The sequence below is a fragment of the Neofelis nebulosa genome, chromosome 18 (assembly GCF_028018385.1).
Source record: "Neofelis nebulosa isolate mNeoNeb1 chromosome 18, mNeoNeb1.pri, whole genome shotgun sequence".
NCBI lineage: Eukaryota > Metazoa > Chordata > Mammalia > Carnivora > Felidae > Neofelis > Neofelis nebulosa.
The window spans coordinates 43,127,530-43,153,894 of NC_080799.1; the positions used below are offsets into that span (position 1 = coordinate 43,127,530).

At 50.8% G+C, this 26,365-nt stretch overlaps 1 protein-coding gene across 7 annotated transcripts in view; it reads right to left on the reverse strand.

Moving 5' to 3' along the window:
- The window catches only part of PDPK1 (3-phosphoinositide dependent protein kinase 1), an 81,996-nt gene that overhangs the window by 20,935 nt on the left and 34,696 nt on the right, over positions 1–26,365 (reverse strand). For 6 of the 7 annotated variants that reach the window (XM_058711939.1, XM_058711941.1, XM_058711940.1 and 3 more), the window contains 8 exons: positions 23,292–23,558; positions 19,149–19,191; positions 18,742–18,879; positions 15,536–15,680; positions 14,689–14,786; positions 4,212–4,287; positions 510–578; positions 203–299 (listed from right to left, as the gene is read on the reverse strand). In XM_058711939.1, the coding sequence (XP_058567922.1) occupies positions 203–299; positions 510–578; positions 4,212–4,287; positions 14,689–14,786; positions 15,536–15,680; positions 18,742–18,879; positions 19,149–19,191; positions 23,292–23,501 (876 nt within the window). In that variant the 5' untranslated portion in view covers positions 23,502–23,558. Of the gene's footprint in view, positions 1–202; positions 300–509; positions 579–4,211; positions 4,288–14,688; positions 14,787–15,535; positions 15,681–18,741; positions 18,880–19,148; positions 19,192–23,291; positions 23,559–24,913; positions 24,968–26,365 lie in introns of those variants that run through there. The other variant, XM_058711936.1, reaches the window with a different exon arrangement.

Sequence of the window (26,365 nt, forward strand, 5' to 3'; positions counted from 1 at the left end):
AAAGAATCAGCCATTTGCAAATTAAAAAGGGCTTATAGAGATGAGACAGAAGATACAAATCTATCTATAATCATTATCAATCCCAAGACCTCCTTTTGTTAAACACAGGGGCCTGCAGTAAAGCTCCTGTGACCACAAGTGCAGAAGGACTCAGTATGTGGTCATCAGATCATCTTACCAGAAGAAAATTCAAAACATTTACCAAAAGTTTTTCCACAAGGTCTCTTGCCTTAGGGAAGAATTTTTCAGGAAAGTCATACTCCAGCTTAATGATCTTCTGAAATATAAGATATTCATTTCTGTAAAACAAGAAAAACCATCACTTTGCACAGAGTACACAAACCTCCCCTTTCCCGGGACAGCAGTCACCCTCCCTCCCTACAGAGACACTGTGGTCATTGAAGGACCACGCGGAAGTCCCCTCTACCCAGGCCCAGCCCCGGGGGCTGCCCCCTCCCACCTCGCCGTCAGCTGCTACAATGGTTTCGGGGGGCGGTGAGTGGTCTTACCCCGCTCGAAAAGGCGGCAGTCCTGCCACAAGCTGATATATTATACATCCGAGAGCCCAAAGGTCCGAACTTTAGGGGAGGGGGGAAAAACACAGAAGAAGGACATCTGTAAAATTTCAGTGAGAAGCACAGTTCACTCCGGCCCTGTCGGCTCATACCACCCCACTTCGGTCTCTGATCTACTTCTCTCTGTTACGACCAGGTCAGTGTGAGGGTGGGAACCTGCTCGGAACCGTTCTTGGGAGGGGCCTCCCTGGGGACCCGGGCTCAGAGGACCCCACACACAGCAGGCACTACTGGGCCAGGCCACGCAGCCGTCCCCACAGACCCACCACGTCTGGTGGGGGCTACCTACTTCCTCACAGGGCCAACGTGGTCCTGAGGAGGGAGGAGAGGTCATTCCTGACCACAGGAAACACGAACACCGACGGAAAAGCACCTTCTACTAATGCAGGGGGAGGGAAGGTGGCTCGCGCCCCGGTCACCACAGGTTGGTACAACTGGGAATAAACTCAGATTCTCTCATAACTCACTTAGAGTTTACCTCCGGGACACAGACGCAAGCTCACGTGTGCCAAGGAGCCAAATCAGACAAACTACAGGATGTGCACAAAGCAACGTTTAACTGTTTCCCTTCCTGACCTTGCTGTGAAGAGCCCTGCCCCTCCTTTAAAAACACTCTGATTACACACTGAAAAAGAAACCGTTCTGGGGCGCCTGGGTAGCTCAGTCGGTTAAGCATCAGACTTCAGCTCGGGTCACCATCTCACATTTCATGAGTTCGAGCCCTGCGTCAGGTTCTGTGCCGACAGCTCGGAGCCTGGAGCCTGCTTCGGATTCTGTGTCTCCCTCTCTCTCTGCCCTTCCCCAGCTCATGCTCTACCTCTCTCTCAAAATAAGTTAACATTAAAGACTTTTTTTTAATAAACAAAAAAATTAAAAAGAAACAGTTCTAAAATTCCCTAAGTCGTTTCCAGTGCCAGGTGGCAGGGACAGACCCTGAAGGAGGTGCGCTCCTTGCCTGTGATGTTGCCGCCCATTTCCCACCCCGTTCACGCTCTCTGCTCAGTGTCTGAGATCTACTTTGCATATTTCCCCTGAAAGTTCTGCATTCTATTCCCAGCTCAACACTTCAGAAGCATCCAGATGCAATATACCAACCCCCCCCCCCCCCACACACACACACCACCAGCTGCCTCCCCGTCCAGTCGTCCAGTCCTAGACCTACGAGGGCTCATGGGTTGCTGGATACAGCCAGCTTCTGGGGGAGGCCGTAGCCTGGCATTCAGAAGATGGGGCTGTAGAGTGCGGGGGGAGGGCACTTGACAGGGGTTAAAAAGTACAACAAATCAGAAATCTGAGGCACAACATATGGATGGAGTGAAGGACGTTTATAAAATGAATCTATGTTCTACCCAGTAACTAGATTTTACACTTGGTTTTCTCTACCGTTTAGGTCAAATGGGGATCCACACAAAACAAACGCAACAGAAAAGCATCGGCCCAGTGGGGGGGCAGCGGCCAGAGACGAGGTGCAGGGCTGCGGGCCAGCTGTCATCTCCAGGAAGCGGGACACCCAACGGAGCCGGCCCCTGGGCTCCCCTCGCCTCTGTGATTCCTCTGAGTGTTCAACACCAGCAGCTATCTTACCATTTAAAGTGGTTTTTGAATAGAATAAAAACTCAAGGGAGAAGGCAGGGTAACATTTCTGGAAAGCAATATGCACCAAGGATCTTAAGATACGAAGTTAGACCAAGTCATTCCACTTCCTGAAATCCCCAAAGAGGAACGTGGGGCAGCCCTGGTGCCCCCCCCCGGCAGACGAGGGGCAGGAGCACCCTTCCTCCCGGGACACAGGATGTGCCGCGCCTGGCAGACACGCCAGATTGTGCAAATAAATGAAAAGCACCTCTGAGTCCAGTAATAGAGGAAGAGCTCGATGAGCTCCGTCACATGCACATGCCGGAAGCACACGGCTTTTAGACGTCCACAGACGGTTTCAGGGATGCGGGGAGGTGCCTGCTCCGTGATCTCAAGGAGCAGGGCTCAAACCCGGTCATTTAGCAGGACTCCAGTTGAAGAGAAGTCACACGAACACACAGAAGACAGGCAGAAATAACTAACTGGAAGGACGCACCAGAGCACTATCTGGTGTCCATAAGCAGGATGCAGACTATGAGTGTTCCCGGTCTTTTATTCTCCACGTTTTCTAAGAGTTCTTTACAATACAAAGGTGCCACTTTTAGAACCAGAAAACTATTAACTATTTATGCACAAACACCACACAACTTAAACGTTTAAAAGCATAAAAAGATGCTCAACAACGTCTCCCTCACAGCACTCTCCCCGCGGCCGGGACACCCACCGAAGACAGTTTAAATGGCAGGCAAGCGAATGTGGGCAGACACCGTCCTTCCAGTTTCCACACAGAAGGCGGCCACGGTGTCTTCCTGATCTCTCCCGGTAGAACCCAGAGACCTTCCCCCATTGGCACTGAAGGGCTGCTTCATCCTAAGTGCCCCAAATCGAGGACAAGCTAGTCCTCAGGCAGCAGCGACCTCGGCTTTGAGAACCTGGCCACCAGCATCCACCACCCAGAGGGTTCCTCAGCCTCGGCGCGGGGGACACCAGGGGCCGACTCATTCTTGCTGTGGGGCCATCACCGCACCGCACGATGCTGGGGAGTGTCCACCCACTGGACGCCACTAGCACTGCTTCCCCGCTCCTGCCAAGCTGTGACACGGAACCGTCCAGACACGGTCAAACACGCTCCAGGGGGCAGAACCGCCTCAGCTAAGAGGCTCTGCCCTACATGGGGTAAAAGCTCAGAATGTGCTGACTGAATTAAAACAAAAACAAAGAACCGGGAGACTGCGAAGATGCCCACCGGCAGCATGTGAGCCCTGGGGCTCCGCCCCTCAAGAGTTCTTAACAAGCGGTCACGCTCAGAAACACAGGGCCACCCCCAGAACCACTCACCCCTCTGCCGCCTCTGACAGTGCCATCTTTCTAGCAAAGGGGCCCCTCGTGGCCGTTACGGGACACTGACGGCGTGGCCGCAGTGAGGATCCAGGGAGAAGCTGCAGCCGCACAACCTATCATCTGGAAGTGCTCTCCAAACTGAGACCCCAGACGCCACTGCCGCCTCAGGCCCACCCAAGATAGCCCCCCAGCTTCTCCCTGCTCCTGACCAACGGCACCCCACCCCCTCTCTCCCACTGCACCTCTGCTCCTTGTGAGCAGAGCCTCACTCGTGCACTTCTGATACTCAAGACTCAAGCCCCTGCCCGGGCCCGACCCAGTTCTGAGCACTGGGGAGGGATGGCTCACGCTGGCTGTGCCCCGGCCAGGAAACCGCCTCCCCCACACGATGCCTTCTGGGCCTCTTCCCACAGTCCGCAGAGTAAGGCCAGTGGCGGCACTAAGGACCCCAAGGCTCAGGGACACAGCTAGGAATGTGGACCTCCCGGCCCCACTTTCCCCCACTGAATAGTTGCTTCTGAAGGAACAAGATCAAATATCAAAGCATAAAGCAACAATGGTCCTGGGAAGTGTATCGTGTAACAATAAAGCAGCACAGAGGTTGGTTATCAAAGGCCATAAAAGGCACTCTCTTAACTAATTAACTTTATATGAAAAAACATACGTTAATAGCCACTGTAGAGAAAAGAGAATATTCTGGATCAGATGAAAGCGGGTTACCTTTTACAGGCCGATTTCTCTGTGAGCAGCTCTGGAGACACATACTGGGCTGTTCCTACAAACGAGTTGGCCCTGGCTGATGAGAGGAGGGAAAAGGGAGAAAGGTCACGCTGAGACACAAAGCATTTGTCATCGACGCTGCACCCTGGACGTTCATCCATCAGGATGTCGTGGTTCACGTGGGCCTAAGTGGGGATCTGTCCCAGTACTGGCCCCCTGGTCACGTGGAATCAGACTAAACGGTCCCAAGAGCCTACTTGTCCAGGGCCCTCCCCTCGAACCCCCTTGTTGGACTCTCCGTCCAAGGCCGGCTCAAAGGTCACTTGCTCTGTGACAGCAGCCCTGGCCACCAGGGCAGCCCCTCCAGACCACCTTGGCGCATGTTCTCTGGGCACCTCTCACTGACCCAGCGGTGTCAGCTGGCAGCGTCTCGAAGAGAGAGGGCTTGTCCGTTTGGTCCACGAATGGTGCCTCAAACAGACCCGGGCACACGGCAGGCACAGATGGGACACACGTACACGTGGGAAAGGACTGGTCCCCTGAAGGCCACAGGCCTCCTTAACCAACAGCTCAGGGAAGCTAGGGGCTGCAGGTGGAATAAGACCTGGGAGTCCCGGCCAGGGAAGCTTCTCGATACCCCACTGCTGCCAGTACCGCCTCTAGGACTGTGCAACACAAGGATCACCAGGTTCGCCCACAGACTCAGAGGCTCAGTGGCAGCAGGAGCCTCTAGACCCGCTCACCACCAAACAGGAGGTCCCAATACCTGTGTCACCCCAGTGGCTCCCAAGGACCTCGGGGGCTCATCAGCAGCTGAGCAGCCCTGACCAAGCAGCGCCGAGGGCGCAAGTCTGCCTGCGCCACCACATTGCTCTGGAGGCACCCCCACGGGGTGTCCTCTGACATCAGAGACCGTGCGGCCACTCGGCCTTTCCCCGTGACCAACGGACACAGGACCGGGATTCCTGCACGAGAGGTGCCCACCGTCTGAGAGCAAAACGCTTCCCTCAGGAGCGCATGCAATGCTGCAACCCTTCCAACGGTTCCCTGGAGATGCCCCACCTCACCTGCCGTCACCTGCTTTGCCACCACCTCCCACACTGGCCCCACATCAACGGCACTCTGTACCCAGCACTGGACGGCTACTGGCAAGGCCGTGGTGCTGCTCGGACAGGCCCAGGGAGGAGACCACCTTTCCCTGCAGCACGTTCCAGCACGGCCCCGTCTCCTAGCCCGGCACCCCAGAGCAGACAAGAGACAGAACACCACAGCCGAACATCATTTTGTTCTGGACAAATAAGCTGTGTGACCTAGCCTGACCCCTCTGCAGATCAAGCAGTTCTTTTTCTCAGTATCTTCAGTGATCCACACCAGAAAGTATTTGTCCCTAAGGACACATCTCCCTGAACCAACCTGAGAGGTAAAACCTCACACCAACACACCTACCACCAAATGGTCTCTAGTCTGCCAGGCCCCTTCTGAAACCAGGTGACACACAGAGCGGTGACCACCCCGTGCAGGGTCCTGCTGGGTGGGCTTACTGATGAGGGCCCCAAGTGCTCTACTCGGGGTTGTCACATGGGGACATGTGGGCCCCCAAGGGATGTCTGGCAATGTCTGGAGACATTTCTGGCAGACACCACAGGGGAGAGGGAAGTCGGGGGCTACTGTCACCTAATGGCCAGATGCCAGGGGTGCAGCTAAGCACCCACAGAGCACCAAAAAGCAGGAATCCTCCAGACCCCAAAGAGCCCAGATCTTGAGTGCCCTCTGTACAGCCTCACTGGGACCGCACCCTCCTATCCTCCAAAAACACAGACCAAGATAGAGCAGGAGCAGCCAGCTAGGTTCTGGAACATTCTGGAGCAGGGGGAGCTGGGGAAGGAAGATCAGCTGAAAGTGCCTTCGTCTTTCTTTCTCAAAATCGCCTACTCTGCTCTATGTTCGGTCCAGGGGAAGCAACCTTCTTCTTCTGCACTGACCACGAGGCTCTGTACTGGGCACATCAGCCTGGTCCTGACACAGAAGTGATTGGGGGTTACAACTACCTGGGACAAAACACAACAGACCTATGTTTGGCGTGTCTACAAAATTCTTGACGGTATATGGCTATAAGCAACACAATGCCCGAATTAAAATGCAAAAAGCAACCAGGGCCCCTGGCCACACCAATGCAGCATATGGTCATCTGGACTGAGAGGCTCATTGGTCATGGTGGCCATCATATCCTGCTCACCATCCCTGGGGCTGCCTCAGAGCTGGAGGCGCTTGCCATGGGGGACTTCCTGACTGTTGGTCCAAAGGCCTCCAAGGGCAGACGCCCAGGAGGAAGACAGACAAAGCCAATGTGCTGGCTCTTCCCCATTTATCCTCATATATGGCCCCCGTCCTCCCGAGTACTGAAGCCCTAGAGCCAGCAGGAGCCCCAGAGGGAGGAGAGGAGAGTGTGAGAGCCTACCTGAAGCTGGTCCTCCTGCCTCACCCTTATCCCACCAAAGTGGTTCCCCTGGACCCCCTCACCTGCCCCACCTCCACCCGGGGGGCAGAGGGGCTCACGGTCCCATCGAGGAGACCCAGCCCTGTTGCTTCCTCGGCCCTGCTCTCTGTAACTGGTCCCATCATTAAGTTGTTTTCCTGTAGAGACGCTGCAGCCACATTTGCATCCTGCCAGGACCCCAAGAGATACTGCCAAGAACAATGAGGTGATTCACATGAGGAAAAAAAAGAAACTGAGAACCAAAACCAAATGAATCCATTCAATGATGCAATGAATCAAAGAAACGCAAACGAACACACAAAAGCCTATCAGATCAGCAGAGGCACAAAAGGAAATACACAGTGTTGGCAAGGATTTGAGGAGACACACACTCACCGTGCTACCGGTGGCGATACGGAATGGTGTAATTTTCAGGGGAGCAATTTTCCAATAAGCATCAAAATCCAGAGAGCACAGGCTTGCGCTCTGACCCAGCAGTTCCACTCCTGGCACCCGAGCCTCAGGACGGATCTGGCAGTGACAGCAGGACCACACGCAACGCAATGGCCCTGGGAACCCTGCCTGGTACTTCACTGCCTCTCGTGTGCTTCCATCCTGCATAGGAGTCATGTGCGGCTTCTGTCATTTGTCTTTTGTTAATGCTGCTATTGAAAAGTTCTGGAAATGTATTTTTGTATGGAAAGATGTCTGTTATGCATAATTGACTAAATTAAATCCAGCTATCAAAACAGTACATAGTGGGGCACCTGCGTGGCTCAGTCGTTTAAGCGTCCATCCCGCTCTTGATTTTGGCTCAGGTCATGACCTTAACAGTTTGTGAGTTCCAGCCCCGAACGTTTAGAGACGTTTGTGCCTCTAAATAGCTACATGATGCCCAAAATAAAGTCTAAAAGGGTCTACACCATCCCCACCACCGCCCATGGCTAGGCTTCAAACAGTGACTCATGATGTAATTAGGACTGTGTTGCTGTTTTACAGTCTCTGGGCCTGGGTCTGCTGGTCTCCCGTGACACCTGCTGCTCCCTATGCTCTTCCCTATGGGGAAGAGCCAGCACATTGGCCTATGCCCATCTTCTTGAAGGCGGGACTCCAAGTCCCTGGGGAGGTGTGAAATCACCCCCTTGGAAAGGAGCTCTCCTCTAGTCCTGAGATGAAGGAGGCCTCTGGCATACGGAAAAGAACAGGACTGCCCTCAGAAAAACGTTTGAAAGGCATACAATAAAATAGGACTATAAATGACCAAAGTGTCAAAATACTGGGGTACTGAAAGCGTGCCACAATGATGCCAGGCTCTCTGTATCAGCGAGGTAGGTCATGAGGCCCATCAGGTCTAACAACACAGGAACTCGGAAGCAGCAAGGAACACACACAACAGAGCAAGACTCTGTGACAATCTGTTGCCCACCTTCGCAATTAAAGGAAACATTCAATTTCACTGAAAGGTTGGTGAAAATCAGCCACTTTCTCCTCCCCAGCTTCACGAGAGCCGACTTCTGTGCGTGACACGAGGGTAAGAGCCCCCAAGAGAGCATGAGAAGCGCAGAGAGAATCTGGTTACCTCCCCCAGAGGCTCAGAGATTAACCGAAGGCCAAACTGCTCCACCTATTGGAAAACCAGGCCCAGAAACCCACTGTTAGTCAGAATGCTGCCTATTCCACACCACTAACCCACTAAAAGTGGGCCACAGGGTCAGGGTAAAGAAGAGGGTCTTGAGCTGTGCTGCTGTCTCCACCCTGAAAGTGATTCAAGCAAAGTGACCAGCATCCCAGGCCGTGAAACACTCTGGCCACCACCTCGGACTCGGAAGTGCCTGTGAGGAAGGACAAGCCCCAGGGAGTGCTCCTGAGGTCAGAGGACACCCACCCTCTCTGCAAAACTGAGAGTGCAGAACTGCAGTGTCTTACTCATAAGCCCCCAAGTGAAGCAAGCAGACACACTCCCCAAAAGAGGCTTCCCTCTTGGACAAAAGATGAGCAAACTGAATACAGCAACACATCAACAGGAGTACACACCACGACCGAGTGCCATTTATCCCAGGAATGCAAGGGTGGATCAACATACAAAATTCACTCAGGGGCGCCTTGGGGGCTCAGTCAGTTGAGCGTCTGACCTCGGCTCAGGTCACGATCTCGCAGTTCACAATTTCGAGCCCTGCATCGGGCTCTGTGCTGACAGCTCAGAGCCTGGAGCCTGTTTCAGATTCTGTGTCTCCCTCTCTGTCTGTCTTCTCCCACTCACACTCTGTCTCTGTCTCTCTCTCAAAAATAAATAAAAACACTAAAAAAAAAAACAACAAAAACCCAATATATTACATATCATTAGAATAAAGAACAAAATCCACATGATACCTCAGTAGATTCAGAAAAAACATCTAATAAAAATCCAACACTCCTAGGGGCGCCTGGGTGGTGCAGTCAGTTAAGCGTCCGACTTCAGCCAGGTCACGATCTCGCGGTCCGTGAGTTCGAGCCCCGCGTCAGGCTCTGGGCTGATGGCTCAGAGCCTGGAGCCCGTTTCCGATTCTGTGTCTCCCTCTCTCTCTGCCCCTCCCCCGTTCATGCTATGTCTCTCTCTGTCCCAAAAATAAATAAAAAACGTTGAAAAAAAAAATTAAAAAAAAAAAAAATCCGACACTCCTTCATGACAAAAATACATCACAAAGTAAGAAGAGAAAGGAACCTCCTGAACCTGGTCAAGGTGTCTATCATCAGCCTGGATGGTCAAAGATTGAAGGTTCTCCCGGAAGATCAGGAACAAGACAAGGATGGTCAATTCCATTCGACATCGTCCTGGAAGTTCTGCCAGGCCCGCCAGGCAACAAGAGATAAAAGGCATCCGGAGTGGAAAGGAAAAAGTAAAAAGTATCTCGAATCACAGATGGCCTGATCTATGTAGAAAGTTCTGAGAATTCACTACAAAACAGTTACAACTAACAGATCCAGCCAGGCTGCAGGACACAAGGTGAGAGCACAAAAGCAAATGTATTTCTACACGCTTGCAACGAACAATGTGAAAGTAAAATTCGGAAAACAATTCCACTTACGATAGACTCCAAAATAAAATACTTGGGAATAAATTTACTAAAAAAAGGAGGAAAGCTTGTACACCAAAAACTAAGACAGACAGACTTTGGAAAGAAATTACAAGACCTAAATGGAAAGACACCCCCCACGCCGACCCCACCCTGACCCCAGCCGGCGTCCACTCAGCACGACGCGTCCTACTCCATCGATGCTAGTGTGGACCAGAACTCCACTCCTCTTTAAGACGAATCCTGTTTACCCATGTGCACGCCGGGCACCTGAGTTGTCTCCACTGTCTGGCTATCGTAAATAAAGCTGCTAGGAGCACTCCTGTACAGCGCTTCTGTGGACACGTCTCCACAGCGCTCAGATACATCTGCGAGAAGAACTGCTCACTTACAAGGGACGACGCTTAACGTTCTGAGGAACTGCCAGCCTTTTTTCAAAGTGACCGTACCATTTGACATTCCCACCTGCGCAGCACAGGGTTTCCATTCCTCCACACCCTTGCTAACGCCTGATATCACTGTCTGTCCTATTTCTTTTTTTTTTTAATGCTTACCCTTGAGAGAGCGCCCCAGCATGTGTGCGCATGAGCAAGGGGGGTGGAGGGGGGAAGGGATCCAAAGCGGGCTCTACGCTGACAGAAAGGAGCCTGAAGGGCGATGGGCTCACTCGAACTCACAAACCGGACCAAAGTGACCAAACTGAACCGTGAGATCATGACCTGAGCCACCCAGGTGCCTCACTGTCTCTCCTTTTGATCACAGCCATCCTAGAAGATGTGAAGTGGTATTCAGTGTGGTTTTCATTTGCATTTCCCTAATGACACTTAGCACCTTTTCATGTGTTTATTGGCCATTTGCTTTGTCTTCTTTGGAGAAATGTCTATTCAGACCCTTTGCCTGCTTCTACATTTTTAATGTATTTTCTTTTTCTCTTTTAAAGTTTATTTACTTATTTTGAGAGGAGAGTGCGAGCAGGGGAGGGGCAGAGAGAGAATCCCAAGCAGGCTCCTCTCTGTCAGCGTGGGGCCCAACACGGGGGGTCAAACTCCTGAAACCATGAGACTACAACCTGAGCTGAAACCAAGAGTCGGATGCTCAAACAACTGAGCCACCCAGGGGCCCCAATTTCATTTTACTTCTTGTCTTAGGAGTTCTTCAGGCACTCTGGGCTAAGTCCCTTACCACATACATGTTTTTTGGTTTTTTTATTTTTTATTTTTTTTTAATGTTTATTTATTTTTGAGACAGAGAGAGACAGAGCATGAACGGGGGAGGGGGAGAGAGAGAGGGAGACACAGAATCGGAAGCAGGCTCCAGGCTCTGAGCCATCAGCCCAGAGCCCGACGCGGGGCTCAAACTCACGGACCGCGAGATCGTGACCTGAGCTGAAGTCGGATGCTTAACCGACTGAGCCACCCGGGCGCCCCACCACATACGTGTTTTGAAAATGTTTTTTCCTGCTTCGCTTTCTGAATGGCATCATGGCACAAGTTTCCCAACTGGATTCAGTCTATGTTCCTTGTGCTGCCCGTGCTCCAGATACCGTATCTAAGAAAGCGCTCCCTGCCTAACTCATGGCCATGGAGATTTACGCTATGCCTCCTCTCAGAGTCTCAGCTTCTAGATTCTACATTCAAGTTCACTTCAGAGCTAACTTTTGTGTATTATGGTGTGAGGTAGGGGTAAATCATGTTTTGGGGGGTGCTTGGGTGGCTCAGTCGGTGAAGCGTCCGACTTCGTCTTAGGTCACGATCTCACACTTCGTGGGTTCAAGCCCCACACTGGGCTCTATCCTGACAGCTCAGAGCCCGGAGCCTGCTTCAGATTCTGTGTCTCCTTCTCTCTCTGCCCCTCCCCTGCTTGTGCTCGCTTGTGCTGCACTCGCTCTCTCAAAAATAAACATTTAAAAAATTTAAGTAAAACAAAACAAATCAAAAACTCCATGTATCATAGCTATGACTAAACAAATACCAATGTTGAGAAGACCAGAGTAAACCATTTCTTGATGTTAAGAGTTATATATGCTGGTATAAGTATAGGGACTTGACTTTCCCCTCTATCATGTGAACTCTTCTTTTGTGGTGGGTGGGGCTGTCCTGCCCACACTACAGTGGGGGAGAGGCAGAAATGCTGGGGCAGGTTCTAGAGTCCACAGCACACCAGGTGGGGGGGATTTGATGCCGCTCTGAGGGTCTGGATGATGGCCCTCCACAGAAGGTACAGCTGGAGTGAGTGACAGAAGTGACTTCGGCTCTGTAGCCTCCCCCTCCAACCTGTCTCTGGTCATCTCCCACTGCACACCTGCCAGACCTCCCCTCCTGTTTGGCGAGTGGAACCTCCATACCTGGCCGCATACCAGAAAGGCCTACACAGCTCACGACATGAGTTTCTAGACACAAACCCCAAGTCCAAACCTCTATGGCATCCCAAGCTCCCCAAGTCTCTACCAAAGACAGCAAAAGCCAGTGACACAGCCACAGACAAGGGGCTTGCTCTGCATGATTAAGTTGCCTCTGCCCAGACATGTCTGTGGGAGCTTGGTTAGAAGTCACAAGTCCTCTGTGCCATAAAGTCCTCATCAATCCCACATACCCTCAACAGCTGCCCTGCTGTTTCCTATCCTGCTTCTTACAGTCACAAGGCTACTAGGATGCCACAGGAAGCAATAAGGGAGAGACAGAGGGACAACCCACTAGGACAGAGGTCTGTGAAGAGACAACCTGCCTCTTCTAGGAGGGTAGAACATGCTCACAGGACAGTTAAGGAACCTGGGCCGTGTCTCCACCAATGCATGCTCTCTGGAAGCCTAAGATGTTTTATGGAAATCATCTCTGCACAAAGGTTTAAAAAAAAAAGCTAATGCAAGAATAAATTCTAAGAGCCTGAACTACTTGAAACAGAAAGCGAGAGCAAGTCACTAAAACCAATCATTCACATAGTTACACGTTTTCCCCCTTCCTCTAGAAGGTTGGGAAAAAGCCAACTCATCTATACATACAAGAAACTGTCCCTGGTTTACAACGTAAGGACGTCTACACTTCTACTCCCAGAAAGAAGAAATGCAGGCTTATTTCTCCAATGCATTTAAATTCATCCCATTTTTTAAAATGGCTATAAGGTACCAGGACTAGCTTCTGCCAAATATCAGGTTGTGAGGCAAATGGACACAGAGGAAAAACAGCACAGACCCCAAGGTGGCTGGCTCCCAAGGCTGACAGGGGGAGCCCCATGGCGGACGGTGACTTGTCTCATGGGAAGTGACACATGACGGGACAAGGACGTTTGGGGCCATGGCAGTTCCTGCTTGGCTCGTGTGTGTCATGGGCCACGCCTACGGTCATGGGTTATACCACGTCCACAAAACACGACCGCCGGCCGACACAATGTTCCTGTGCGACAGCAATGAGTCAGGTGGATCAGGTTTTGGGGCATCTCACAAGTGCCCAGAGAACCTCTCCAAGGTGGGAAGGAGGGAAAGGGAGCTGCAAAAAGAAGTTGAGTGGCACCAGGACTAAAATTTGTCAAGAAACAAGAGTATCTTCCTTGATTACAAGTTCTGTTTCAGCCCCAAAAGGGTGGCGCTTTAAGATTCTCGAAGAAGGTCCCAAATCCGAGATGCAGTCTTGGCGATTCAATGAGAGTCTGCGCAAACATCAAGGCACTGACAGGATCTTCCCAACAGTGAGTTTGAAAACCTGGGGCTGCAAAAACACCAGGAAAGGAAACAGAAGGCACCCTGTGGAACAGAACCTACCCAGGCCCAGGCAGGCGCAGTCAGGAGGAGGGGACCCCAGACATCAGCCCAGCAGCTGCCCTACGTGTGGTCGCCAAGCAGGCCTCAGTCCGACCTGAGGCGGAGCAGACCTGCCTGGCTGAGCTGCGGGGCTCCTCGGAAGCCGAGCTGCTCGCGCTGTGGCACGGAGCTCACAGCTCCCCTCCTCCACAGGAGGGCCGCTGCAGCAAAGCGGAGGTTTCCATCTGAATCTCCCTTCTGCCAATGACCCCAGCAGTCACACCTGCTCTGGCCGCTCCCCAGCCCGTCCATCACGGCCCTCTCTCGGGTCCCCACAGGGCCTGGCAGAGCTGAGCACACTGCCCTAGCCTCTCGGGCCAGGGTGGCTCTGTCAGTTACACTTGTCCTGACTCAAGGTTCATTTTCAAGGTCCCTGATTAATTTCAAGGTCCCCACTGGCTAGCTAAGACACTCAAGGCCCACTGTACTGTCAGCAACTCGTCTTCAGGTGATGGAGTGGTCACAATACATAACCCGGCACCGGGAATCACCCTGAACAAACAGTGACCGGGATGGCTTGCAATTGTAAATGTGCACTTGACTAGCAGCTTCAAAATCAGCCCCTACTCGTTCTTTGAGTTCGTGGAACCTCACCATCATCGGGGTGCCTGGGCCACCACTGGCAGCTACACAGAGGAGATGGGAAGACAGGCAGATGGCGGGCACTGGGACGGAGACCGTGCTCTCACAGTTACAAGCCACAGTGCCACGGGAAGAGCCGGGAGCTGATCCCACCAACTCCACACCCCTGCTCAGAAGACCAGGAACAAAGCACCCTGGCATCTTCTAGGACTCGGAGTGGTGAGCCCCAGTGGACACCTGCAGGTGCTCACAAAGACCTGGGACGACAACATGCAGAGTGGCTGGCAACCCAGCACCCCCTACTCAAGGCCAGGCAGACCAACCGCAGGCCTAGAAACCTAGTCGCCTCCGCCCACAGTCCAGACCAGACAAAACCGCCCAGACCTCCAGCGAGAGCCACCACGTGAGGCAGGGCCTTCCCATGTGAAAGCTTCAGCAACTATCTTACAACAGCACAGGTGTTACAAACATGTCACTAACAATGAAGACAGTACAACACAACACATTTCTAAGAAGTTGTTTTCGATCTCAAGCACTGAGCCAGGACCTGCTGGAAACAGAGCACTCACACACCTTGTTTACTCTCCGGGGATAAGACTTTCGCGGTTCCAAAATCTGTGATCTGGATGTGCATGTCTTCATTTAACAAAATGTTTTCCGGTTTCAGGTCCCTGTGAAAGCAGATTTTTTACATTTGAGGTGAAATATTTAAACAGTTATGCTATTACACACTTTACAATTTTTCACTGAAAACAAAATGGATTGATTAACGCTTATAACCTTTATGGACCGACAACCAAGAATGCGAGTCTTTTTAAAAAGTTCACAATGAACAAACATTAACTGCACTTAATGAGTACCTTCAAATTACATCACTTCAAAAGTACATCTGTCATTTTCAATAAACTTTTTATTAAAGTGTAACCCATCATTTTTAGCCCATAAAAGGAAGATCTTTGAAACCTACTGTGGTCATCATTTCACGATATATTTTAGTCAACCATCCTGTCGTACACCTTTGATTTACACAGTGACGAATGTTGTTCGTTATTTCTCAATGAAACCAGAAAAAAGAGTTAAAATGATAAATCCTGTTATATGTCTTTTACCACAATAGAAAAACGATCAGTAACCACAACAAAAAGAGCTCGTATGAACGCTTTTGACAATGTCAGAAAGTCATGGAAAATAAGATCAGAAATAAGTACGCACAAAAGCTATTAGGCAGGAAATAAAAGCACCCAGTCAGGATGGCTGGGAAGGCCACCCACCCACCCAGCAAAGACATCTGACCAACATCACCTGGGAAGTCTCATCAACTTCTCAAATCTCACAAGGAGGCCTCCCACCACTCCAGAAAATAAAGCAGAGCGGACCCTGGGGCCTGGGGAACAAAGCCCACAGGCCCCTGGCATGGTACCTGTGAATGATGCCCTTGCCATGCAAGTACTCCAGAGCCGACACCATCTCGGCCGTGTAAAACCGGGTGCACGTCTCATCGAATGAGCCAATTTTGCGAATGTATTTAAGTAGTTCTCCATTTTTGGCATAACTAAGACCAAAGTCTAAATATCACGTAGTTAAGGAAGAGTGCAAAAGTCATTCTTTTAAACTAACCTTATAGCCCAAAAGGAATTTCTTAAGTTTCATTTATTTACTTGGGGACGGGGGAAGGGCAGAGAGAGAGAGACAGAATCCCAAGCAGGCTCCACATTCAGCGTGGAGCCTGACTCAGGGCTCGATCTCATGACTGCGAGATTGCAACCTGAGCCGAAATCAAGAGTCAGATGCTTTACCAACCAAACCACCCAGGCGCCCTAGAATATTTTTCATTAATGAAAACTGAAGGTACCTGTGTCTTAAGACAGCTGTCCTTCTTCAAGTCGGACCATGGCATGATCATACACACAGCTGCTGGGTGTGACAGGAATCCCTGGCCCCAGCTCCACGAACAGGCCCCAGCATGGGTTTCTCCCCAAGAACACAAAGACACCCATCCCTCATTCCGACTGCCACTTCTGGACCCCACCATCTCCACAAAACACCCACGGGCTCAGTGAAGGGAAGCCACCAGAGACGGCAGACAGAGCCCGTGGCACAAATGCCTCTTTGCGGCCAGGGGAAAAGGCCCTCTGTCATAACAGAGCCTCCAAACCTGCATCACGACAGGCACACACTTACTGGGCACCCGCTGCTTTCCACGGTGTGCTAAGAGTCAACTCACGTAACGGTTTCTCAAATGCAAGCTCCTTTCCACATATAAAGCAACGTGTTTCATAAAGAAATGCCACTTTCAGAGTGCTGGGGACAGGGGTGACGCCCCTAAACGAACCAACAGAAAGCCCTCTCCCTACCGCAGCAGCCCTTTGGTACTAGACCAGGTCACTGCTCCCCTGAAGACGGAACCACTGGGAAGAGCCCAGTGTGCGTGTGTGTCCTGCCTGGACAGCCTCACCTCTCTCTCTTGAAACCTCCTCCTCACCCCCAGAACAACCTGCACAGGAGCCAAACCACAGGTCGGGCCCGAGCCCCAGGTACTGGACCAGTCGGCAGCATCTGGTCTGGCTGCCAAGCACCCCTACCCCAGAAACCCTGGGGCCCCGGGGGGTCCGCCTCTCCGCTCACTGGCAATACCCCATGTGCCACTCTCTGTGTGGGGGTGACTTGGGCTCAGGCCTCGGAACTCTCCCCTGCTGAGCATGCTGTGGGGGGCCGACCAGCCCGCCGACACCCCTCCCACCCCCCTCCGACCCTCAGTTTGTGAGCTGCCCTGACTCTTCGCGGAGCTCTGCCGGCAGCCGCCCAGCAGCAGCTGGCACCTACGGGTGCGTCGAATGCCAACGCCACGCACAATCCCAGCCTAGCCTCTCCCTCAGACTCTTCCGGCTCACCTACAGCAACCCTGCACACCCCGACTCTGAGGCCTCACGCCCGGAAGCCACCCTGACCGCACTGCCCCTCGCCCGGCTCACCTGCAAAAACCTTCACAGTGCAGCGCCGGCCACGGTCACGGCAAACGGCTGCTCTGCTCTAGCCTCTCCAGGCTCCCCGCAAACTTGGAAGAAAATCTGTGATTCTCGCCAGGCCTCTGAGGGAGGAGGAGCTGCCCCTGCCCAGCCTTTTCACCCCACCTGCACAGACACGCTCCTGCCCTTGCTCCACCCGGGACTCGGGCCAAAGTCCATGGGTCCCCTCAGACCAGCAGGCTACAAAAGCAGCACCTTCCGGCGCCCTCTCACCGGGCCCTTACTACCTTTGTTCCCTCAACACATACCACATGGGCGCCCATCATCAGCGTGTGCTAACTCTTGCGCAGAATGCAAGCTCCGGGAGCGCTTCCCTTCTTGACCGGCATAACCCCATCACCTGGCACTCAACAAGAACTTCTCAACAAAAGGACAAGTTCAGCTGACAGTTGAAGGAGCCAGAAAATGGTGTCGAAGGGAGACAGGGATAGAGCAAAGCTTCAACCCAGAAGAGTCTGTGTAGAAAGAAGAAAGGGGAAAGCCCGGGGCAGGGGGTGTGTGTGGGGGGGAACGGAACAGCCAAGCCCTCACATGGACCAGCTTTAGCGCCAGGCAGCTGAGGAGACCGGAGGGCAGGAGGGAAAGAGCTAATGTCAAGACTGAGGTTTAAGCCCGAACAAGTCCTGAAGCAACTACATTTGACAGCCTCCTTCTCAGTGGAACAGAAGCCAAGAGCATCTGCTGGGACTGAGGACAAGAGTCACTGGGACACATAGGGGCCGAGGAAGTTCTGGTTGGGAAAAACTACAGGAAAAGTCCGTGGAGTAAGGAGAAACTGGCCAGCCAGACCCCATGATGGGCAGACCCTGGGACAAGCTAGACAACACAGTCGTGCCCCCCCCCCCCCCCGCCACCATGGTGCCCTACCTCCCTGCTCCCTAAGCAGAGGTAAAAGAAGGGGGAAAGAAAAACACTGCCCCAGGGGTTAGAGAAGTCAGGGAGCAGGAAAGGCCCTGAGAGGAAACAATCAGCAGGGTGTGACAGCCCTGCCTGAGAGCCAGAGGCACTGGGGGATCAGAGCCACCCACATGCCACAGCAGACTGGGGAGGGTCCATGGGGAGGGGGAGAGGAGAGGGCCTGGGGAGGGGAAAGAGTTTGGGTCCCTGCGGTTACTCCCTGGACTTCGCACTTGGGGGTTAAGCCTGGTAAAGACGTGCATTCCAAACAAACCCCACAGCCCTGGGCCAAAGAGAGCAGTGAGGGGCCCTGGATGTCCGAGATCCTTCTTCCTCTCTCTCACTTCCCTGCCTTGAGAAGAGACTTGACGGAATTCCAAGGAATAAGGGAATGCCTTTGAATAAATATCTAGCAACCACAGGGTTAAAACAGTAACAATCCTTTCGATACAAAGCTTATCAACAAAAAAACCTCAAAAAAGTTTGTGCTGATCTCCCTTGAAGTACATTCCACTTCAGTGAACGTCAGCGATCCCAGGGGCTCCCACAGCAAAGTGATGTGAATTCATTTGTACTTAGAATATGCCACCCTTGCTTGTCCTGTCCAGGGAGGGACGACTTGTGAAAATACACACTGGGGTCATGACTCCAAAATAGCACGGGGTCACTGGTGCAATTTCAGGTGCGACTGTTCAAAGGATACACAGCTTTTCATCATCCTGAAATGTGAAGTAAAGTTTAACAAAGAACGGGTGATCCAGGCGTGACATCACGTCTCTCTCTCTGGTTACATACGGGACCTTGTTCTCTTTGATAATGTGACGTTTCTCTAGAATTTTAACTTAAAGTAAGAGAGAAGCAAGTTATTACAATTGATAGTGGTGAAAACAAAACAAAACACCACACTAGAAACAAAACTCATAAAGGTAACTGGAACAAATTGAAGTTTTTCACAGAACATACCCACCGGCTCCGTGGTCTCTAAGACCACAAGTGCCTGACCCTGACATGAGCACAGAACCTCCAGGCACTGGGCAGCCAGGTGGCCATGTGCCTGCAGGCACCCCGCCCCGCATCCCAGATGCGCGGCCCACTGGACTTAGTACTTACTAGCGTATTCCCTTGAGGTTGCCAGTTCTCGGGCCAGGACAACCTGGTTTCGGAAGAAAGGGGGAAAGAGGAGAGAAAAATCACTCAATGAACCAGGGCAGTGAGTCTCACAAGTCACCCTGCAGCCGACAGAATGGGCTAACATGCCCCCACCATGAAATTACATTGAAATATTTGAAATTACATTAAAACATATCTGGTCCTGTGCTAACAAATACAATGGATGTTAACAACAAGGTGAATATGTTCTAATAAACAGCAAACGCATATATCAATCAACTGCTTTCAGAAGGTTCTTGATCAGCTGCTAAGTTCCCCTAGTGCCATGAAGTACACATTCAGGAACATCTTAGACTAACGTAACCCTCACAAATAGTAGAAAGCAGCAGCAAATAATACCTCTAGAAGTGAGTCCTGGGAATTCCCTTAAAAAATAATTTTAAGAGGGGCACCTGCATAGCTCAGTCAGTTAAGCATCCGACTTTGGCTAAGGTCAGGATCTCGTGGTTCATGAGTTCAAGCCCTGCGTTGGGCTCTGTGCTGACAGTTCAGAGCCTGGAGCCTGCTTCGGATTCTGTGTCTCCCTCTCTCTCTGCCCCTCCCCCATTCGCACTCTCTCTCTGTCACTCAAAAATGAATGTAAAAAAAAGGTTTTTAAACAATTTAAAGAATATATTCTCAGTATATGTTCATTGTTCATTCTGCCCTGAATTTGGGCTTTTTCAAGTAACTGTTATCATACATTTCTCTTGATGCCCCTCTCAGGTACTGTAAACACTATCCTACCATCAAGGGCACAGGAAGCTAAACCACGAGTGGCCCACAGGGAGCGTCTCCTGGAAGGGTAGAGTCACACCCCAGGCTGGGTTCTCTCAGTAGCACACCTAAGTCTTGTACTCAACCACCACTTCAGGGCAGAGAACCAAGAGGGCACAGCATAACGTGGAAAAGATAGGTCTACACAAGCAGCCTCTGAACACAACCTGGGCACCAACTCCCACAGGCCTAGTGAGGCCTGTCTGCTGGGAAGCTGAGGCAGCCTCCACCCACCCCGGCCAGCTGAGGCAGGTGCCTCTAAGAGGCCTGCACAGAGACATGGCCCGAGGACCAGAGAGCAGAGGGAAACCTGCCCAAATCCTGGGAGAAACTCAGGAGGCCGTGGGCCGGGATCATCCTACAGTATTCTCCGGCAGACGCACCAGAAGTGATGCTGGGAGAGCACTGTGTGAAACGCCCTGCAGTTATTAAGGAGAACAGGGTTAGATTGTACGTGCTCAAGTGGAAAGATCTCAAAGATCTTTCTGGAGGAATGTACCTGTGTGGACTGTTCTCAGGCAATGGGGGTGTTGGGGAGGGGCTGGGGAAATACCCCTCTCCCTCCTTATGTTATGTGTTTATGAAATGTTAAATCTCTTCACAGGAGCATGTCCTAGCTACCTAGTAGAAAAGAGCAAGAAGAAACTATTAGTACTAACACTTAATGGGACCCTTTCTGAAGGAGCTTTTTATGAAATCCTTCTGTTGTGTGAATTCAACATTTCACATGCAGGCCTCCTTATGGGCACAAGGCAGGAAGTATCCCTCTTCCAGAGAACAAGGCATGACGCATGCCCCCACGGCCCTCCGGGCTGACAGCAGGGCTAATCTGGACGTCAAGATCATCCCCAGGGGGCCAGGCAGCAGCAGGCCAGGCCTCTCTACTCTCCAGGGCCAGGCTCGGCCAAGAGCAGATCCTGCCCAGCCTGGGAACTGCCCCTTGTCCTCCACCCTCCCCTGGAAATCTAATTTTAAGAGGTCTCTATTTCAGGAGTGATGAGGAATACCTGAGGGTAGCACATATAATTTGAGAGCCAGGCTACAGGACTCCCAACAGTGCCAGGAAGGAGCCTCCAGCTCATGGTGCTCTTCTCTGGCACCTCCCTGGCACAGGGGTTCAAAAGGCACAGGGGTGACAAGAAGTACAGCTGGGGCTCTTCAACAGCAGGAGTGCGTCACCCAGAATGGATGGTGCCCACTTTTACCACCATGGAAACCCATGGACCAAGGGGAATTTCACAAGTAAGGCTTCATTTATTAGTCAAGATAAATGTCCATGAAGTAAAACTGAGAAAAGGAGAGAATGCTTCTTCTTTTACTGGACTATTTTAAGTAACCATGCAGAACACCCAAGGTTCTTTTCAAAATAGTTTCTTCTTTCTGAGAGGATCTGTGAGTACCAGAACTACTGGCAACTATGCTCAGAGTTAAAGATTTTTATCATGAGGGCACAATTCTTTCATAATTTAAACAGAAACTGCCAATAAAAAAATCTAAATTAAAAACATAAGGAGAAGGGTGCCTGGGTGGCTCAGTCAGTTGAGCATCCACTCTTTTCAGCTCAGGTCATGAGCTCACGGTTCATGATACTGAACACAGAGTCTGCTTGGAAAATTCTCTCTCCCCCCCCCCCCCCCGTTTGTCTCTCAAAATAAATACATACATACATACATACATACATACATACTTTGGAAGGGAGGGGAGGGGAGGGGAGGGGAGGGGGAAGTGGAGGGGAGGGGGAGAGGGGGGGAAGGGGAAAGGGAAGGGGAGGGGAGGGAGAAGGGGTAGGGGAGGGGGAAGGGGAGGGGGAAGGGGAGGGGAGGGAGAGGGGGAAGGGGAGGGGAAGGGGAGAGGGAAGGGGAAGGGAGAGGGAAGGGAGAGGGAAGGGAGAGGGAAGGGAGAGGGAAGGGAAGGGAAGGGAAGGGAAGGGAAGGGAAGGGAAGGGAAGGGAAGGGGGAAGGGAACCTATAAGGGGAGCAAAAGCTAACATTGATTAAATGAAGCTGGGAACATGGGTGAGCTATAATATTTCATGTTCTTTGTATTTTATAACATTTCATAAATGTAAAAAGACAAAAGGGGAAAAAAAAAAAAAAAGACAAAAGGGAAAACACATTTCACCTGAAGTTTTTTCACAAAGGCCAGGCAAGAAAGCCCTGCCAGCAGGAGGCCGCTGCAGAGCCGCCCTGGACAGCCCTGGCCATCCGCAGGGCCCTGCTGGGTCCAGGCACTCAGGCCTCCCCAAGCCTGCACAAGTCCCCCCAGGCCTCACCACAGCCACGTGGAGCTGCTACCTCAGCAAAGGGGCTGCTGTGAACCTTCATTCTTTGCTTTAAAAGGAAAAATGCCACAAGACAGGCACAGCTTACTCAGGTAGCAAACAGAGGTACCCAGCATGTGACCTGCTGGTGCTGATTGTGAAAATACTATTGCTGATTGTGAAACAGGCCACGAGAATGTGGAGGCTAGCAGGTCCAAAGGCTGCGCCTCTAGCAGCTGTCAAGACTGTGCTGTTTTACACATTGTTTTAAATAAAAGAGAAATAATAAAGGTCACTCAGTGTTTCCCAAAAGCCCTGAAGAGATACTGATGCTGACACTTACAAGAGAAAGGGTAGAAAAACTTGGCAGGACCTTGCTAATGGGACACAAGGACACAGGATGTAACTTGTTGATGAATAAATTAGAATCAGAATTGGGGCGCCTGGGTGGCGCAGTCGGTTAAGCGTCCGACTTCAGCCAGGTCACGATCTCGCGGTCCGTGAGTTCGAGCCCCGCGTCAGGCTCTGGGCTGATGGCTCGGAGCCTGGAGCCTGTTTCCGACTCTGTGTCTCCCTCTCTCTGCCCCTCCCCCGTTCATGCTCTGTCTCTCTCTGTCCCAAAAATAAATAAAAAACATTGAAAAAAAAAAAAAATTAGAATCAGAATAAAAATTAGGATAAAAATTAACTGCATTAAAAAAAACAAAACAAAACAAAACAAAACAGGGGCACCTGGGTGGCTCAGTCACTTAGTTGAGCATCCAACTCTTGATTTCAGCTCAGGTCATAATCTTACAGTTGCTGGGCTCAAGCCCTGGAGCCTGCTTGGAAACCTGTCTGCCTGTCTCTCTGCCCCTCCCCACTCACATGCTCTCTCCCCCTCTCGCTCTCAAAAATAAAAGAAACATTAAAAGAAAAAAAATAGAAAGATCGAAAGATACCTTTCAAAGCTTTCATGCACAAAATCACGGCTTAGATATTTTAACCATGTGACCCACTTGGCGTTAGCCAGCCCCCAAATCACCTTCACAACAGGAGCTGAACCCCCGAGGGTGGCATGTACTCACTGTTGAGAAAGAGCCTTCACCAAGAATTTTCCCAAATTTGAAGTCTTCGGGCCGTTTCTTCCGAGGCTGCGGCGGTGGCTGTGTGGTGTGCTGCAGCGAGTTGGCGCTCGATCGGGACTCAGCCGCGGTGCTGTCCATGGTGGAGCCCTGTCTGCTACCACCACTGGGAATGCCAGGGGCCGAGCCGGACTCAGTCTGGGTCCTCACCATTGATGGGGACGGGCAAGAACATAACACCACGCTGGACTGAATAGGAACGGTGTCATACTGGTGGGCACAGGAAAAAATGGTAAGACTCCAAGCAGCTCGCTTTTTCTAAACATGTGAAGTGACGCGCTGACGTTGTTGAAACACAAATACCGCCAAGTACAGGATAAGCCATCTGAATTCGGCCGCAGGGTTCAGGCCACTGCCCTCCTCTCCCAAGGCCCTTCCCTGCTCAGATCCCAGCCCCCACCCTTGACCTGCATGCCCACCAACCCCACCATCCAGCACCTGTCCACCATCATCCCCCTCCCTCAGGGTGGAGTGAATGTCGAACGACCCCCCCGCCACACACACACCACTGAAGCCAGTCGGCCTTCCCATCACTGCCAAGCCTAAACAACACCTGCAGCCAACCCATCCACAGAGGAAGTCAGTCCAAACTCTCTGACCACAGTGTCCCCATCCCAGAACTCCCTGCCTACTCACCCACCCGCACCTCATACAAGGCTGCATACACAGAAGGCATTCAATTAGGACTTGAACAAATAGACAGCCTTAACACTGCATCCCACAAATGAATAGAATTTTAACCTAGCAGTCCTAGAACATGGAAGCATAACCTCGTGGAAAGAAGAGTCCAAGAACCATCAACTACAAAAAACAATTTACAGTTGATAAAAATAAATATATAAGCTTCTCAAAAATACAGAAGTTGAATAATTGGTTAACAATTTGGAAAATATCTGGGGCACCTCAGTGGCTCAGTTCACTGAGTGTCCCAACTCTTGATTTCAGCTCAGGTCATGATCCCAGGGTTCATAGGATCGAGCCATGTATTAGGCTCTGCACTGGCAGCATGGAGCCTGCTTGAGATTCTCTGTCTCCCTCTCTTTTCTGCCCCTTCCCTGCTCACTCTCCTGCTCTCTCTCTCAAAAATAAACATTAAAAAACAAAACACAATTTAGAAAATATCTTATTTTGAGCCCAATTGCACACTCCACACCAAACTTACCTCCAAACCAGTTAAAGTGTTCTGTTTTTAAATTATCTAAGCAAATTCAAAAATTTAACATTTTAAAAATTATTCAACGTCGGGGCGCCTGGATGGTTAAGTGACGGAATCCGTTAAGTGACAGATTTCAGCTCAGGTCATGATCTCTTGGTTCGTGAGTCTGAGCCACAAGATGGGCTCTGCACTGACAGTGTCACTGTCAGTGCAGAGCCTACTTGGAATTTTCTCTCTCCCTCTCCTTCTGCCCCTCCCCTGCTCATGCGTGCTCTCTCTCTAATAAACTTTTTAAAAAATATGGAGTATTACTCAGTCATAAAGAGGAAGAGCTGACACATGCTACAACAAAAATGAACAGAAAACCATGATGCCAAGTGAAAAAGGCCAGACACAAAAGGCCACATACTGTGGGATTCCATTTCCATGAAATGTCCAGAACGAGCATATCCATAGACAGAAAGCAGATAAGTGGTCGTCAGGGATGGTGGGGGGGGGGGGGGGGCAACAGAGAGTGGCTGCTAAAGGCTCTGTGACAAAAACATTCTGGAACTAGGGGCACCTGGGTGGTTCAGTTGGCTGGGCAACCAACTTCAGTTCAGGTCATGATCTTGCAGTTTGTGAGTTTGAGCTCCGCATCGGGCTCTGTGCTGATGGCTTCGGATTCTGTGTCTCCCCCTCTCACTCTGCCCTCTCCCCTGCTCATGCTCTGTGTCTCTCTGTCTCTCAATAATAAATAAACGTTAAAAAAAAAACCCAAACATTCTGGAACTAGATAGTGATGATGGCTGTGTAACCTTGTGAATACACTAAAACCCACTGAATTATTTAAAAAGGTGATTGTATGGTATATGAATTATATCTCAATAAGTTGTTAAAAACAGTTGTATTACAGGGGCGCCTGGGTGGCTCAGTCAGTTAAACGTCAGACTTCAGCTCAGGTCATGATCTCACAGTCTGTGAGTTCAAGCCCCGCGTCGGGGTCTGTGCTGACAGCTCGGAGCTTGGAACCTGCTTTGGATTCTGTGTCTTCTTCTCTCTCTGCTCTACTCCCCCACTCATGCTCTATCTCTCTCTCTCTCTCAAAAATAAATAAACGTTAAAAAAAAATTTTAAGCAGTTGTATTACATATGACTGCATTTATTTATACACAAGAACTCATTCAAATCTATTCATCATCAAGACTATTAGTCATCAAATCTACTAATCACCAAGAAAACTCAAGGAACCAAGAGATGTAAATACATGTAGTATTCAAAGACAAATGAAAGCAACCAAAGATAGCACTGTACGTTTTTAATTAGGGGAGAGGTTGGAAGATGAAAAAACAGGTAATAACAATGATTAAATATATTTACAACACACACAAACAGCAAGTGCTGGCCAGGCCAGGCCAAAACAAGAGCACTCCTGTAACTGCAGCTGGCACTAGTGAGCCCACGATGAGGTTATCATGCTTTTGGAAAGCAATTTGGTAATCCAGCAAGAAAGCAATGACAGAACAGCTGTCAATGAGATACAAAGAAATACTAAGGAGAAGGGAGTAAAAATAGTTAAAAACTTAGGTAGGCATTACGAAAGGATTAGAGAGTTTCAGAAAAACAACCAAGTCTACCCACAACCATAAAAAGAATTCTCTTTCTCTGGCTCTAAAGTGTTCTAGCAGTGACATCATTAGCCTCTCCACCACCAGACTGTTGTAGAATACCACAAAACAAACCCAGAGCACCCAGATTTATTTCTAGTAGTACTCCCCGTTAAAAGAACTCAGGACAGCACTTAACTCCATATCTTAGAACAGAAAAAAGAGAATCAATCAATATGGTACTGGAATCTGGGGCGCCTGGGTGGCTCAGTCAG